Source organism: Cavia porcellus, unplaced genomic scaffold, assembly GCF_034190915.1.
Source record: "Cavia porcellus strain 051 isolate PalLab524CR breed Dunkin Hartley unplaced genomic scaffold, mCavPor4.1 scaffold_12, whole genome shotgun sequence".
In the NCBI taxonomy this organism is placed as follows: Eukaryota; Metazoa; Chordata; class Mammalia; order Rodentia; family Caviidae; genus Cavia; species Cavia porcellus.
Window position 1 is genome coordinate 28,121,994 of NW_026947495.1, and position 18,480 is coordinate 28,140,473.

Genomic DNA, 18,480 nt, shown 5'->3' on the forward strand with positions numbered 1-18,480 from the left:
CTTATAAGAAACCAGTCCTACCTATACTTGGAATTCAGGCCTTTAGCCTGCATAATTGGAGTAAAATAGACTTCTGATGCTTATGCCACCCTGTACCTGGTGTTTTGTTGTATGAACCCTACCAAACTTATATATTCTTACAGTATGCTTTTGAGTATATCATCATACATATGTGAAGCTAACTGTGAAGGCACCTTGTATTCCAAAGTATTTTGACTTTAATAAGAAATTTTAATAATGAATAAAATAGCTCACTGGTTCTGTTTCTTGAAACTTCCAAACTTCATGGCTCATCCATGATCATAGTCATTGATCAGTTCAAAATACATTATTAATGTTCTATGTATTAGACACAGTTCTAGGTAGAGGAGATGAAAGAGTTAACAAAAACATTTTGTTCTCAAGTCACTTATAGTGGTATTGAAAAAAAGAAACATAAATTAATTGATAGTGGAATATCTTTGCTATGAAATGCCAAGGAGAAAAATAAAATTGAGTTGAAGTTATAGGGGCATTCTTTTGGGGAGTTTAGTCAAAATGATACTGAATGATATTTGAATGAGTTTGAAAGGGCTGAATGAATATGGGTATCTATAAAGAGAATATCAGTGAGGAAGGCTCATGTCAAGGAAGCCAATTTTTGGCTTGTTGGAAGAATATAAAGATGTTTCATATGGCTAATGCCAGCACTCAAATCATACCGTATATTCTAAAATGAGGTAATGGTTTAACATATGATTTTCACTACAACATAAAGCCTTGACACTATGGAAGGACTGGGAGTAGTGGGGAATCATATGTTCTTATTTATATTTGCAAAATCTTACTAGATCTCATACACAAAAGATAGTGTAGTGTGTCACATTTTACAAGTAAGAATGTAGGTTTGAGGCCATTACAGAATTCCAGGTGAGAGAGGCTGATGATTGGATTGGGTTTAGTAGAAGCAAAGATGGTGAGGAATTCAAACTTGGAATATATTTTGAATGTATGAAACATAGAATTTGCTAATAAAATTATTGTGAATTAGAAGAAAAAGTAGCATCAATGATGCCTATTAATTTGTATGACCTGAATGAGGGTAATGTTTGTGAAATTGAGAATTATTAGAAGCAAGTTTGAGAAGAAAAACAAATCTTAGCTATGAACACATTGAATTTGACATTATATTAGCTTCTCAACAGAGCTGTATTACATGATAGATTCAGGGGAGAAATTGAGAATATAAATTTAGGTGCCATTAGTTTGTAAGTTTATCGAGATAAGCTTTTGAGTCCTGGAGAACTGTAATATTCATAATTAGGAAGATCGAAAGAGTATTATTGTACAAATGAGACAGAGAAAAAGCCATAGGAGTAAAAGGAAAACTAAAAAAAAAAAATGAGAAGACACAGAAGAGCAATTTTCTAGGAAAATAGCAATCAATTTTTTTCAGATACTTTTGAATTTACTGAGATAAGACTTGACTATTTGATTTGGCAAAGGGGAATCTGCTGGTAATTTTGATAAGAGGTTCTCTACCATGGCATTAAAAGCATGATTAAAGTAACTTCCAGAAGTAATAATGGAGGGAGGTAAGGAAGTATTGATAGCAAATACAGAATGGCTTAGAGCAATTTTACAATGATCCTCAATTGATGGCTGAAGGGAAATAGGCAAGAAAAATAGGATATGTAGGAGAGAGTTGCTTGTTTATTTACAAACACTCTCAATTTAAATCTTAAGTAGTCACTCTTGGGCTGGCCAGAATTCCCCGAAAAAAAAAAAAAAAAAAAAAAAAAAAAACGTTCTTCTTAAATCATAGATGAAACAGATCATTCTGACAGCCATTATTCTGGGAACTCAATGAAAGTAGCTTGTCGTGTGGCACACAGAATGATGGAATGTTCATACTTTCTCCTCTGGAATTAGTAAATATGTTCCCTTATGAGAAAGCAGATGTTGCAGATTTCATTAAGTTAAAAATCTTGAGATAGGATAATTTTCCTGAATAGTCCGGAAAGTCACATTTTGTTCACAGGGGTCCTTAAGAATAGAATGGAGATGATAAGGAGGTGTATGTATGTAAGGCAGGCACAGAAAAATGTAATGCTACTACTCTATAAGTGGGAAAGAGGCCATTCAAGGAGCATGAGTGGCTGCTAGAACATGGAAAGGTCAAGGAAATGGTTCTTTCCTGTGATACAGCTCAACTGATATTCTGATGCTAGCCCAGTAAGAAACAGGGAAGATTTCTAGCCAACAGAATTGTATATATTTATTTTTCATAATTAAGCAATTAAGTCAGTGATTTTTTGTTTGTTTTTAGTATATAAACTGAAACTCTTGTTTTCAATAAGACACCACCATCCTTAAATGTAGCACACTTTCTATTTCAAAGATATTTTAGTGCATTACCCTTTCTAGATAATGAATCTGCAGAGATAGCAACAGGTACTCTCTTAACCAATTGTGAGGAGATAGGCACTTCTTAAGCATACTTTCAACAAGATCTACAGTTGTCCAGCCTCCTCTTTATCTTCATATTCAGGTATTCTTAGAACCACGAAATTTGTAATATTTTCATATGTTTTGTGTAGTTATTTTATTGTTATGCCCTGAAGGTACAGTTTACAACTGTCTCAGATATATTAAGGTAGTTCAAGACTGCATGTATTTTCCAGTTACAGTTCTCTTTCATGTTCTTCATCTTATAGCAAAATGATTTTCCATCTACCAGTACTACTGTTATTGCTTTGGTAATGATTTTCTTTATTATGGTTTTTGTGGCATCTTGAAAATGAACAAAAAGTGATCTATAAGAACATTTGATGTCATTAACCAGTAGTTTTATCTTTTTTTTCCTCAGTGAAATGATAAAAGAATATCAGCTGGGTAGACAGACAAAAGAGCAATTTCAAGTGCTTTCAGTTTTTCCAGGGAAAGCCATCCCATGGATTCTCCTTCCTTTATGGACCATGACCGTGGGAGAAATCGAAGTCCATAGCAGAGCCTATTCCATGCCTCCCTGTATTAGAAGGCATCATTTAGGTCTTTTCTCCTTCTATTTCTCCTTGTCAACCTTCATTACTGAATTTATAGTTTTCATTACTTGACAGCTAATAAAGCTTGGTTTATTTTACATTACATGAGATGCTACTAAGGAAGTGTCCTTAACTTTTGTTTTACTATTTTTAACGTGTGTGGAGAACAATTTCTTCAGTACAGGATAATTTATTAGGATAACATGATTTGAGGAACAACAGAGCTCCCCGGCACAAGTGTTAGAGTGCATACCTTTACCTTGACATTGTATCAAAACTACCAGAGCAACAAATGATATCATTTATCTCAACATCATTGTCAATTTTCACGTGATCTTTTTCCATAGCATTGGAATAAGATGCCAGGGAAATTATCTGTGTTTTCCAGTTTTGTATTCCAACATCCAAGCAAGGACCTCATAGATAATATACTCAAAGAATATTTATTAAGTGCATTATTATTAACAAATAATGTCATATCCCAATTCCTAGGGAAAGATCTCTGCATACAGCAATTTTATGTCAAAAAATAAACTTCTAACTGAAATATAAGAGAATTACTAGCATCAGGAGGACATAATGGGAAGCATTTCAGAATGCAAACATACCTCAGAAGTCAAGGAACAAAATATTGCTAGAACTGTATAAACCCTATGTCACTAAACATTCCTGCAAGGGTAACCGTTCTTCTGACTTCTGAAAAAATGGAATAGTTTTGGCATTTTATGAAATGCCAATTTATATGAATGGAAACATGACTATATTTTCTTTCTTGTCTAGCTGACTTATTCAACATTATGTTTATAAGCACTTCATGTAGCAGTAATCTATGTATTCTCATCACTTTATAGCATTTAACCCAATGAATTTAGCATAAAGTATTTATTCCTTCTAGTGTCACTGAACATTTGAGCTGTTCTGGCTTAGTTGGTCATGAATAATGCCGTTATAAACATTTTCAGTCAGTTTTCATTTTTGTTTGGATAGGCATTTTTCACATTCCTATGCAAATGCTAGGTTACATAAAGTAGGTACTACCTACCAGTTTTCAAAATAATTTATTCTCTTTCCAGCACAGTAAGAACACTTACAGGTGTTCTACATGTTTGTTTAGTAGTGCTACTTTCCAAATGTATGATTCAAACTCTTTTGGGAGGATATATAGTAATGTAACATTTAATTTTAGTATAATTGGATCTTCACTATCCTGTCCATAGCATAATGGTTTATGTCACAGACTCATGTAGAGCAGAATAAGCAACAATTTTGTATATCCATGCTCTGTGCTCCTGCATTGCATGGCAGTACTTCCTCATTGCTCTTTAATTATGAGAGCAAATGTCTCCATTTGAAATTAAAAAATGCCCGAAAGAATGATATATTCAATTATTTTTTATATTACTTTGCTATGACCTTAAATGTGTGGGATAAAGATTAGGATGGTTTGAGAAATATGTTGGGAAAGATTAGGAGAACCACAGAAAGGATAGGGACTCTACCTTTCACACAGTGGTCTATCTATTCAGAGAAGCATGTAAGATATTTTATAATAAATGAAACATTTTCTCAGTGCTTGGACTGAGTAAATCCATTCTAGGTCTTTTGAGACTGGAAGTTCTTTGAGGAAAGTCAGTGTCCTAGTCTTTCTGTTGTGCTCATTTAGTTTGTGAAATAAAAAGTACTTTACTGAGTTATCACTCTATAATGGTCCATTTGACTATCTTTATACAGTCAGCAGTTATGATACACTGTAACTCTCTTAAATTTACTCCCCATCATTTTAAGGAATCCAGCTAACGTGTGGTCTCCCCTCCCAGGTGTGTGAATACTGCTGACAGTGAAGGAGGAGCAGTGGATCTTAACCTATGCAACCAGGAGGAAACTCCCTCAGAAACCCAGTCCTGTTCTCTCCCGTGTCCCAATGAATGTGTCATGTCTGAGTGGGGAACCTGGAGCAAATGTCCACAGGTAATTCCTTTCCCTGTTTCAGTGCCCCAGATCTGCAGCACTGCCTTTGCTGTTTCTTTCTGTGCATTTACAATGCTGCTTTCCAAACCATTCTTCAAGTAACATGGGCAAATGCTGTTTCCTGAGAAAGCCGAAAAAAAAATTTCTTTTTCTGAGACCGAGCAATTTAGAAAGCCGTTGCTTTTCCTAAGGCCTTTATCATAGGAACACGAAGCAGGGAAATGAGCCTCTAATGATCATACTAGGATTCAGCTGCATCTCCATGTTAGAGAGGTCCTCTTTAGCATCAAAATGATTTTTATTATATACTTTCCTGGTTATGTTTCATTTTTATTCTGGAAAAACCAATTATATCTTAAGAAATCAACTCCACTGCGCAGTTTTGCTTTTTTTTAGTGATTATCTGTGTTTGCCTTTTGCTGTTTTGTTGAAGACAGGTGTTCCTCTTCTGTGCTTTTAGTCTTCCATCCTGACAAAGAAAAAGAACCCTTTGCTTAAATGCAAAGCATTTGCCTGTATTTTTCTTCTTTTTAAAATGGAAATATTATAGAAATATGAAAGAATATTCTTCAAGTAGTACAGTCCAACTTAACATTTCCAGAAGATGAATTCTGATATTTTAAACTTATATTTCTGTGTAAAGATGGAAGAAAGGGAAAATGAGAATTGAGAACATATGATACCAGTCCAAATATTAGGACGGAAAGAACTAAGATTAAATTGAATTGAACTCTTATACTGGCAATATGTAGAGAGATTATGAAAACCTTTTTAAGGAGTGGAAACACCCTTGCAATCTGTTAATAGCCTATATTTGCAGTTTTAATTATTGATTACTAAGAATTGCAAACTTAAGAGGTATTTTCCTGTCATTTTTATATTTTATTTGATGAGTTTTTCTGAGACCCACAAAGTATTAAGATGAAAGGAAATTAATAAAAAGTACTTGTAGGGTGGGATGGTTGTATTACTAATTGATTTATTTTCTGATTAACTTAAATATAATGTAAATTAACATTTATTGGCCACTTACTTTGAGCAAGGAGCACATTTCTTCTCGACCTCATCCTACATAAGTACTATGATTAGTTCCTTTTTCAGCTGAAGAAAGTTATCCTTAGAAAGCTTAAGTTGTTTTGAAAAATTCTACACTTAACAAAAGATAATCTAGGAATGGACCTGATTCTTTCCTATGAAGACAAAGCCTTTTGTCTTACATGCTCCACTCATTTACTGTGAAAGAATTAAGATAGATTTAGACTCCATATTTCTTTCTTTAAAAGAAAACTAAAATGTTTTATTTGTCTATTTGATTTTCCTGTGAGTTAGTATACATATTCATACCTTAGAATGAATACACTCTGTATTAATCAACCTATAAAAGAATTAGCAACCTGAAGAAGTTTAATTAAATGTAAAGGTCATGATCTCTCTCATTTCTTGTTCTGATTTACTCAGAGAAGATCCCATTAAGCTTTAATTACTTTGCAATGAAAATGTTGATCTCTTAAGTCAAAGTATCCTGCCAGAGGGGTAAAATATTTATTTAGGAACATTTCACAAAGTTGTGATTGCACAGACACCTGCATTAGCTTCTTTGGAGTGGCTATTTTCTTTCAGGTTTGCTCATCCAACTGTAATCATTCTATTTTTGTGGTGGTTAGAAGTCAGAAATGAAAGGAGTATTTTAACCTCCTTTTATATGTCTGGAAGATAACATCACCAATTATTCACTTGTCAGTCTGAAACAAGACAAATGTTTCCTTGAATTGCTTAGGTACTTTCAAAGTTACACAATAATAATAACTATAATGATAACTGCTCTGTTAACAAAAAAAAGTTTCATGAGCATGTCTTATGTAGCCAACATTGTGCCAAATATAACACAAAGTTTCTTAACAACACTGTGCTAAGATTTTAGAACACTTACCTGTGGTCACTCAGATCTCTCTGACCATAGGGGCCTTGTTCTCGGTCAGATGCTATGCTGTTCTCTATAGAAACTTCAACATAGAAAAATGTATAGTAATTGGAATCACACGTGATTTTGCTCCCTGAATCTAGAGTATGTCACATAATTTTAACAAATTTCAAGATCTTAGCATAAGGTTCCAACATTATAGGAGCTTAATAAGTCCTTGATGATGGTGGTGGTCATAACAAAGGCAGAAACCTGAATTACTGTAATAAAGTTTAATTAGCACTTTCATGTGCGTTTCCTGAGGAAGCAAACAATTATTTTATAAGTATTCTCCATACCATGTGCTGATGTTAGGATTCTATTTTTATTATTTTATCAAATTCTTCTTTGATAATCTGCAGCACGGTAATTGTTAATGGAACCAGTTTCATGCATATATTTCCCCTCCTAGGGCATTTCATGAGAGTCAAACATGTAAATAATCTTACCACGTTTCAATCATAATTGTAAATAGTTACTTAAGAACTGAGTGACTGGAGCCTTACCAGAAATAGAGGGTAATGACAGTGGTTTTTGTTGTTGTTGTTTCTGTATTGTTTAAGTATCAGAGATAACATGTACTAAGTGAATATCAGAGTATTGCTTAATATATTATATTGATGGAAGAAGGCAGAGGGAAAAGGGGGGACAGAAGAAGCCCAATGAACCCCCCTCCTGTTGTTTAAAGTGTGGTGGGAAAGCAACAGTAAATTTCTAAGTTGTAACAGCAAATATCTGTTTCCCCACACAAATATTATTATTTGATCTTTCAGAAATATAATACTACTTCCTTTGCTGAACTATGTATTTTGTCTAATTTAATAGTTGTTCCAAAAAACAAGCCATTGGATAGAAACCCTTGAGTTACTGGGTCACTGACCTGGCAGTCCCTGTCAATTGGGAATCATCTAGAAAAGCAAATATGACAGAAACATTAAAAATTATAGCAGGATCATTTTAAATCTGTATTATGGAGGACTAGAGACTAAAAACAGATCGGGTGAAACCAAATACAACTCAAGGAGAATTTGAAGAAACTGGAAAACCATGTGTTTGTTTTTAATTTAATATACCTACTTTTTGTTCCCATGACACATGCATGAATCATTATTTTTGACTTCAACTTGCTCATTTTTCTACCATGCTTTAATATGAAAAGAAGCTTGTAGAACTGTGTACACAAAAATCTTTTCAAAAGTGTTTACTCTTTAAAGGTATACTCATATGTGTGTATAAATCCATGTATGTATGCACACAAATGTGAGTACAAACAAATACTTAATAGTTCATTATTTTATACACTGTTCTCTGTTATCTAATGATTTTATCCAGTTTTTACTCATATTCAACATAATTCAGAATTAGCTGAGGCTGTTCATAGAATCACATATTGCTGAAAAGAGCTTGTAAGTTTCTGGATGCAGATATTTTGGAACATTTGAAACAGCTCAGACCCTCACACATCTAGAAGAATATGTGATATCAATTTTGCAAATGCTTTCTTCATTTATGCTATTGATCCCTACAGAAATTGTTTATTCTGTAGTATAGATTTTCTACTTTTGATAGTCCTTAAAGATTTATCAGAGAATTTCCTAAACAATGATACTGACAGGAGAAAGCAAAGGTGGTTTTGAATAATTTCAAAACTGATGCACATTTTGAAGAAGCAAGACTTTCAAAATCTTGTCCATAAAAGTAGCTTAGGTGTAGCAAATCAGTTTGAATGTCAGCTGTTTCACTTCCAATTAAATGCCTCAAAGGTGGCTAGAATTATCCGGACATTCCCCTCAGTATGAATTGAAGAGTAGTCCAAGAAAACCTCAGGATCCAATAGGGACTCATATCTTTCTATTGTCACTAGAACAACTTCTGTAGAAGGATCACAATGGTAAACTTTGCAAAGAAACTCCGTGAGGTTTTAGTGTTATTAATTCTAATTATTGCACTTTCAAAATCTTACTTCAATGTTTTACCCTTTTCTATATATCTTTATATTTACCAGGTTCATTAACAAAACCAGTGCATAACTATGACATTATTGCTTCAAGCAAAGACTGTGATTTAAAATAATATATGCTAGTTTTCTCATAAGTGATCCATAATAAGCATTTGGGGTTAAGAAATATTCCCTTTTTTTCATGGTGGTCCAGCATTATTTTGAGGAAAAACTGTGGACTGTGACATTTTATTACTGATGAGTCACCATTTTCAGCATGTAATAACGCTGTCTGTAAGTTGCATTTAAGGGAAGCAATCTACTGCAATGTTTAGCACTGGAGTTTAGCTCCAAGCATTTCTTCAACCTCTTCTAACAGGCTTTAACAAGCAGATAGAAACCTGTGATTGTCTCTGGAGGACGTTTTATGGCCAAGACCCTCAAACTGCCTCATGTTTTGCTTAGACCCACAGCTAAAAGCCAGGGGAAGAGAATGGTAATAATTTTCTCTAATCTGGGCTGTAAATTCTCATTTTTCCTGCTAAATTGATATTGGCACTTGTCAGAAGACAATCATTCATTGCTCTGTACCCTCTGTGTGATGAGGCTTAATATCACTTAAAGCCAGTCTTGTTTTCAGAGCCACATGATGCACTGCAGGAAGGGAAACTCATTTCCCTTGTATTGGCACAGAAAATGAGAATTTGATAAAAGGAGTCTCTGCATTGCTCTAGTTTTTTAAAAATTTAATCTACTTGGTATTATTCTTTTTTATATATAGTCTGATTTCTTTAATTCTCAATATCATCAATTTGGAGTAAACCATAAAGATTCCATTGTTCTCATTGTTATCCTGTTTCTTTCTCCCTTTCTCTCCCTCTCATTCTATTTTATAATGTAAATTCTCAATTAAAAATAGCATCATTATCTCCATACATTAAAACCTTCCTTCTCCTTTCTGTGGTTCCACTTCTGCAGATTCCCTTAACTACAAAAATTGTGTGTAGTAGACACATACAGACCTTCTTTCTTATCATTACTCAACAGTACAGTGTAACAATTATTTACATAGTGTTTACATGGTATTAAATATTATCAGTAATGTATTACAAGTGATCTAAATATAACCTATAAGTAATCTAGAGATTATTTAAAGTATACAAGAGAATGTGGGGTATCTACAAATATACGTTTTATATTATTATATAAATTATTTGAGAATCAGCACATTTCTGTATTCTCATCATGCGGTATTCTGGAACTAACTCCCAACAGATACTCAAAGATGAATGGGTTTACCACAGTCCACATCATTTCATCCATATATATCTTTGTCTTTTTAAACTGATGATCAGTCACAAGTCATAACAATCTCAACAAGTTTTAGATTTTGTAAAAATAAAGCTGTCAAAAATTTGTAAAAGTAATCTTAATACAAAGTGCCAAAATTAATTAATTTACTAATGACTAAACCAGTGTGGTGGTAAGGCAAGTTCAAAGACAATGAGATAATTGAATCTATTTGGATTGAATTGGATTTGTATTCACATGTAAACAACCTGGTAACTGAAGAAGGGAACCAAGTGAGATGAGCCTGACAGTCACCAAGGCTCTCTGACTGGACACTCTTTTCTGGAGAGTGGTGTAAGGAATATGATCCCAATAAAAATGTGGTGAGGATCCAGATATCAAGGGCCAATTCTTATTCTATTAGTTTTTCTTTTCTTTTTGTCTTTTTGAGATTGGGTTTCACTATGCAGTTTGGGCTGGCCTTGAACTCACTTTGTAGCTGAAGTTGACTTCAAAAACTCAGCAATCCAGCTGCCTCAGCCTCTGAAGTGCTTGGATTACAGGGGTGCGCCATCATACCTGGACTTAATTCTATTAGTTTTTTCTTTCATTAGTCCACATTAGGCTTTTTCACAATTATGCAATTTAGAAATGATTTTATAGTATAAAAATTTATGGTCTCATGTTATATCTTTATATCATCTTTATATCATCTTTCCTAGATATATTATTATATACTAGGAAGAACCCTTTAAATAATGCTGAGAATTAAATAAAAATAATTTGTATCTTGTCCTGGTTTTAATCAGAGTATTATGCTTAGGTATTTTAAAAATGTACTTATGTCTCTCATTTTTGTATAAATTTTCTGCAGCTTTTTTACACACACACACACACACACACACACACACACACACACATACACACATAGATATTATCAGAAATCTATTACTGCTCAGTCCACATAATTTTTGATACTTGTTAACATGAAATTATTTCTAAAATATATTTTTCAAAAGTCCTCTTGTAGACACATCTTCTTGTATTTGTGATTATATCTGATTTCATTATGCCTTGCTATTTTTTTCTCTTCATTTCTCTTAGATTTTTCCAGTGTATTTTAGCAAACTTAATTTTAAAACTGTGATTTCATTTTTTTTTAATTTTTATTTTCTAATGTTAATATATTATTTTTGTTCATTGTACTTATTCAACTAATTTTCCTTGGATTTTAAGGTACATGTTTTTCTATTAAGAATGAAATTCTTTTAAAGATATTTGCTTTGTTTTGTAGCAATGAAAAGATTTACTGATACTAATTTACCTATAATAAAAACCTATAATAAACATTTTGGCAGCTGACATCACCTGGACTATTAAATGCTCGACTGTGATTTTAATTTTGACACTTATAATCTACTTTTAGTAGGCCTAAAAAGCCCATCAAAATAGAATACAGACAGAAAACATGAACACAGCTAGATGATGTGACATCCTCCCGGAAGAGGGCTGAAACTGTTTTACTTGGGATACAGTGAAACTGCAAACAGACTACAAAAATTCATTAAGTGGGGGTACATAACAAAGGATTTCAGTGGAGACCTAAGGAATTATTTTTGTATTTTAGGTATATAGCATTAGGATGTAGTTTGAAAGACTCCCTTAAATTTTGTGTCAGAGATATTCCTTTAACTACATTTACCTATGTGTTTAAACATCATTTGCTGATTACTCCTGAGACCAAATGTTATAATTATAAGTATGGTTAAGTATATTCTAATCAAATATCACTCAATTTTAACTATTCTTAATTTGTATTTATTTTACATTGAAATATAATGGGTTGATTTCAGTCACATTCATCAAAGCATTTACAAATTGAGTAAAAGTGAGAGTTGGGCCGTTTCTAACATGAATAATTTCTTGTTTTCTCTATATCCCTGTCTTTCTGTCTCTCTTACTTTCCCTCCCTCCTTCTTGTTCTTCAACATTTATAAGGCTGTATGGCTATGTTCCATGTTCTAATAACAGAGTGGATTGCTTAGCACAATTTTCCTTTTGTTACTCTGTATTTCAAATTATTGTCAAAGCATGGAAATAAGATAATGAAACAAAATGATTATATATACATGTAAAGTATACTAGAGAATGTTAGAGATTGTTAATTATCATAAAATGATAAAGATACAATGGCATTTGAGCATGTTTTTTAAATAGATATGGAAACATTTTGTGTTATTTTATAAGAAGAATACTTTGAAACTAGTATTGTAGGAGCCGGACACCAAAATCATGGCAACAATAAAATAATATGATGTGTGGTTTGGAAGTTTTGTCAGAATAGAGGACAGTATACTGGTACTTTACTATAATTAATAAAACAAATTACTCTAGCCATTGACAATCAATTGAGCATAGAAATGGATCACTGGATACAAACACTGCTGTAATGGCACTTAGAATGCAGGAATTCTGCCTATGTTAACAAATAGTTGTCTAATTTAATTATGAATCCCTGCCTCCAAGACAATATTAGTACATAGAACTCTCCAAAGTCTGTCAGTCCGGAACACACACTGTTTATATTAGGAAAGAGGTTATTTTGTGCTTAACATGCATGTTCTAGCAACACACTCTGTCAGGATCATTTGCTAATTCAATAAGATCCAGTAGACAAAGGAGAAAATATTTTTTAGAAGACAGTGTTATTTGCAGTCTGTTTTTTTTTTTCATGAAATCATGAATTCTGCCTACACCTGTGTCTTCAAGATTTCTGCTTAGATTTCCTTTCAGTAAATTTAGTATTTCTATTTTGATTTTTAGTTTAGTTTAGCACATTGTGATAGAAATTAGTCTAGTTTTAGTCTCTAGCATGTGGAAAGCTAGTTTTTCCAGCTCTGTTTATCAATGAGACTTTCTTGCATTGAACCTGTTTGGCTCCTTTTCCAGAGATGGGTGGCTGAATGTGTTTGGAGTTGTGTATGCATTTTCTATTCTGTTCCACTCATCCTTAGGTCTGTTTTTCACCAACTTTATCATAGTGGCTTTGTGACATAATTTCAGGTCAAGGTTCATAATATCCCCTAACTTGCCATTCTTACCCAGAATTGTTTTTGCTATTCTAGGGCTCTTCTGATTCCAAATGCATTTTTGGAATGTTTTCTCTAATTTTGTGAGGTATGCTAAATGGTATTTTGACTGGGATGCTTTAAATCTATACAGGAGTTTTGAGAAGAGAACCATTTTCACAATGTTCGTTCTTCCTATCCATGAGCAAGGGATATCTTTCCATCTTCTAATATCCTCTTTGATCTCCTTTTTCAGAGTAGTGGAATTTTAAATGTTTAGGTATTTTACATTGTTTGTTAGATTAATTCAAAAGTGTTTCATTTTTTGAATGCTAAGGTAAAGGGTGTAGTTTCCCTAATTTCTCTCTCAGTGAGTGTGTTGCTTGTGTACAAAAAATGTTACTGGTTTTTGTGTGACTTTCTATACAGCTACACTACTGATTTTGATTATTATCTTTGCAGGTCTTTTGGTAGATTTTGGGGGGTCTGAATAGAGTATCCTGTCATCTGCAAATAATGATAATATATCTTCTTCTTTCCTATCCTTATTCCTTTTATTTCTTTCTCTTGTCTAATTGCTCTGACTAATGTTTCCAAAACTCTGTTGAGTAAGAGGGGTGATAGTGGGCATCCTTGTTATGTTTCCGATTTTAGGGTGAAAGCTTTCAGTTTTTGACTATTTAGTGTGATGTTGACTGTTGGTTTGTCATAGATGACTTTCATCAGATTCATGTAAAGACCATCTATTCCAATTTTCTGTACAGTTTCCTTTTTTTATCATGAATGAGTGTTGGACTCCGTAAAAGCTTTTTCTGCATCTATTGAGATGATCATGTGATTTTTGTATTTCTTTCTGTTGATGTGTAGTATTACATGTAGTGATTTGTCATAACATCTCTGCAACCCTGGTATGAATGTTACTTAATCATGGTGTATAATCTTATTAATGATTTGCTGCATTTTGTTTGCTAGTATCTTATTGAAGATTTTTTTTTCTCTGTGTTTATTAAGAGATTGGCTTCAGCTTTCTTTTTTTTTTTTGGGGGGGGGGTTCTTCCCTGGTTTTGGAATCAGAGTAATACTTGCTTCCAGGAATGATTTTAGAAATAGTGCTTCCCTTTCAATTTTCTTAAACAGTTTCAGTATTATTGGCATTGGTTCTTTAAATTTCTTGGAAAATTCAACCAGGATTCAATCAGCCAGAGCTTTGGCTTTTTATTGTTGTTAAATTTTAAATTACATTTTCAATTTCATTGGCTGATGAGCTACTTGGAATTTTATGTCTTCTTGATTTTGTTTTGACAACTCAGTTGTGTCTAGGCATCTATCCACATTTTTTTTTATCTTACTAGAGTATAAGTTTTTGTAGTAGGTATGATGATATTCTGGATTTCTTTAGGATCTGTTGTGATTTCCCCATTTTCATTGTGAACTACTTGAATTTATACTTTTTTTTTTTTCCTTTTTGGGATGAAGTTAGCTAATGATTTGTCAATTTTATTTATGCTTTCAAAGAACCAACTTTTATATTCATTGCTTCTTTGTATTATTCTCTTAGCCTCAATTGCATTAATTTCTGCTCTTATCTTTATAAATGAATGAGTTTCAGGTTTGATTTGTTCTTCTTTATCTAAAAGTTTGAAATTCAATATTAGATTGTTTATTTGAACTCATTCTGTTTTCCTGTGTGAGATTTCCTTGCTATACATTTCCCTCTTCATTGCACCCTATAAGTTCTAGTACGTTGTATCAGCTTTATAGTTTGTTTATATTGCTTAATTTTATCTTTAATATCCTTTTACTCATTGGTTGTTTTATGTCCATGTGTTTATGTAGTTTTTGTGGTTTCTTTTGTGGTTGATTTCCAGTTTAATTGCACTATAATCAGATAGTATGCATAGGAAAATTCCTATTCCTCTGTATTTACTTAAACTTGTTTTGGTGGCTAATGTTTTTACTTTGGAGAGTGTCCCATGTGCAGTTTACAAGAATGACTTTTCTGATGTTTTGTGTTGGAACACTTTAGATACCTTTCAGGTCCATTTGATCACAGGCTTGGTTTAATTTTGAATTTCTTTCTCAATTTTTGTTTGGTTGATCTATATTTGTGAGTGTGGAATACTGAGGTTCTCTACTGTAATTATGTCACTGCTTATTAGGTTTTTCAAGTCTGTTAATACTTATTTTATGTAATTTGTTGCACTGGTTTTTGGTGCATGTATATTTATGATTGTTATATCTTCTCTTGGAGTTTTCCCTTAACAATTATACAGAGACCTTCTTTGTCTCTTTTGATTAGTTTTGGCTTAAAGTTTACACAGTCTGCAAATAGAATGGCTACTCCTGTTTTTTTCTGAGTTTCTGTGGCGTGGAGAAATATTGTCTGTCTTTTGACTTTCAGTCTACGAATTTTTCAGTTAAATGTATTTCTTGAATGCATAATATTGTTGGATCTTATTCTTAGTCCAAATCTGCTTCTTTTGATTGGTTATATGAGACCATTTACATTGGTTTAATAGCTGGTATGTATTGGCTTTTCTTAGGTCGTGTTGTTTCTATTGTTGGTTCCCTGTATACCTTCTCTGTTTAATTGCTTACCCTGCCTGGCTACTTCTTTCTAAATTGCTGTTCATGTGTCTGTGGTCTTCATTATCTCTTTCTAATATGTCCTTGAGCATACTATACAGCTGACTTAGTGGTCATAAATTTCTTCTCAGTCATTCTTCGTTATGGAAGTATATTATTTCTCTGTTGATTTTGCAAGATAATTTTGTGGGTCACATCAAGCTATGTTGAAATATTTTAGGGCTTGAGATACTCCAAGACCTCCTTTATTTGGGTGTTTGTGTTGATATTTCTGCTGTGATTCTGATGGGTATTCTTTATAGGTGACTTATTTCCTTTCTATAGATGATTATATTATTTTGTTCTTGTGCTGAGTTTCTAGAAATTTGATTATTATGTACCTTGGTGTAGATTTGTTTTGGTCATGTCTATTTAGCATTCTATATGCTTCTTTTGTTTGCATGTCAAATTCTTTACCCATGTTGGGAAATTTTTCTGCCATTATTTCTATGAAGAGTTCTTCTTCTTAAATGTCTTTTTCACTATCCCTAGCTTTCTCATTGACTCCAATCAATCTTGTTTCTTCTCCAGTCAATCCTATGTTCTTCTTTGCTTCATATTCTATCTGTTGGACTGATTTTTTATGATCTCCCACTATTTTAAGGCATCTTTTCATGGTTGCTAGCCACAATCCTATTTTCTAAATCTGATATTCTATTCTCACCTTTACACAATCTGTTGAGTTTATGTTCAGTGGAGTTTCTAATCTCCCGTTTCTGTTTCATGGATTATATTTTTTTTCCTGTGTTGAACTTTCATGCTTTTTATGAAATATAGAGCTCCTCTATATTTTCATATGTGTATGCTGTAGTATCAATCATTTTGATCATCATTTCTTTTTGTATTTTAGAGATTATTTTGTTTTTTCTATAGCCTCTTTCATTTATTTTTTTCACTTTATCATTTCAGAAAGCTCCAGGGCTTCACTTCTGATTTCCTCTAACTTACTGTGCTCTGGACTTGTCCTGGTGGGCTGGGGATATGGAATTGCATTTTGCTTCTACACTTTGTCATTTTCTGTTTTCTATTTTTGTACTGTTTTGTTTTCTATGTTTATGCTTGTAGATTTCTTATGTATATTGCTTTATCACAAGTATTGAAGTTTCCCTAGCAAATGGCTTTTCCACAGGAATATCTTCTAGATATATATCGTCCTTGGACTTTGTGTCTATCCAAAGTACGTGGGTTGAGATTAGAAGTTAACTATTTGACTCAGCCATTGATACTGGACTATGGTGATGGTAATGATCCCATATAATCACAGTGTTATCACACAGGAGAGAAAAGCTGATTACAGCAGGTATGGTATCCTGATAAAAGCAGTACAGTTAGTAACAACAATAGTCTTGAGCTCAGCGTAGCTATTGAGAAACTGTGGTAACTGTTGGCCTGATACTTTTAAGTGTACAAGCTAATTCAACAGTTGTATAACAGAATCCAATGTATATCAGGAACCTCTATGCAATAATTTTCCTTGTAGTGGAGGGATATTACCCTGTTGTGAAATGGAGATTAAGATGGATAGGAGCAAGATAGTAACCTATAGGATGGGGGGCATAGAATGATCTCAAGTTTTAGGAAAGTGGAGAACAGAAGAGGAAAAGAATGGAAGAGGAAGTAGAGGAGTACTGAAGTAAACTGGATAGAGAAGAAACCATATTTACTGACATGAAAGTGAATAAGCATTCAATCAAACAAGATGGCTGACAATAGAGAATTAGAAGACAAGTAGATGAAAACATAAAGGAAATTAATAAATCTAAGTCATTAAAGAAAGAAAAAAGAAAAAAGAGACTAAAGACAGTATACAGAAATAACGTTAAAAAATAAAACAAGACCAAATTAAACTAAATTTAAAAAAAGACCTCAACAAATATAAAAAGGAAAACCAATTAAAAATTAAACAGGGTAAATTTTCTCTGGTGTTTATATTTTTAGGGTAGGTCCAAGTGTGATTTTAGAAATGTGTTGTGTACTCCAGTCAGTTTTTCAGTGAAATTTGTTCATATATATATATATATATATATATATATATATACACACACACACATATGTATATATATAATTTTACATAAACAGGATAATGGCAGTCCCAACTGCCCCCTTCTATTACACATGTCCATGTGCCAAAGCACATCACTGGTTCTCTGACTTACCAACTGCTGGCATGTGTGTCCATGCAGAGGTCTTGGGAGTGGGGTCCCTCCCTGGGGTGGTTCAGCCACGTGCCTCCCACTGATGCTGCTGCTACTGCTGTGGGTGTCTTGCTGGATCACTTGGGGTCCCTCCCTCTAATTTAATTATTTTGAACTGAGGACAATACTTTATTGATAAAAGATTAACTATTAGAATTGTAGTTGCACTGTCTATACCTAGAGATAACCCTCAGTCTTCAAATTTGTTACATAGTTTTTTTGTTGCTTATTCCTCAAAGGGGTCCTGAGAGAAATACATGATAGCACATAAATGGACACTGACTCAGCTTGGCAATCACTTTTCTAGTCTCTGCTTCCCCTCATTCCTTCACCTTCTCTTTTCCCAGCTCATCATTCCTAATATCCCTCTCCTTTTCTTCTTCTCTCTTCACCCTTCCCTTCTTGATATGTA

General features: G+C 33.2%; 1 protein-coding gene across 1 annotated transcript in view; it reads left to right on the top strand.

The window, feature by feature from the left end:
* Positions 1–18,480, top strand: part of Thsd7b (thrombospondin type 1 domain containing 7B) — an 823,364-nt gene that overhangs the window by 725,363 nt on the left and 79,521 nt on the right. The window contains exon 17 of the mRNA XM_063259013.1: positions 4,841–4,991. Within this exon, the coding sequence (XP_063115083.1) occupies positions 4,841–4,991 (151 nt within the window). The remainder of the gene's footprint in view (positions 1–4,840; positions 4,992–18,480) is intronic.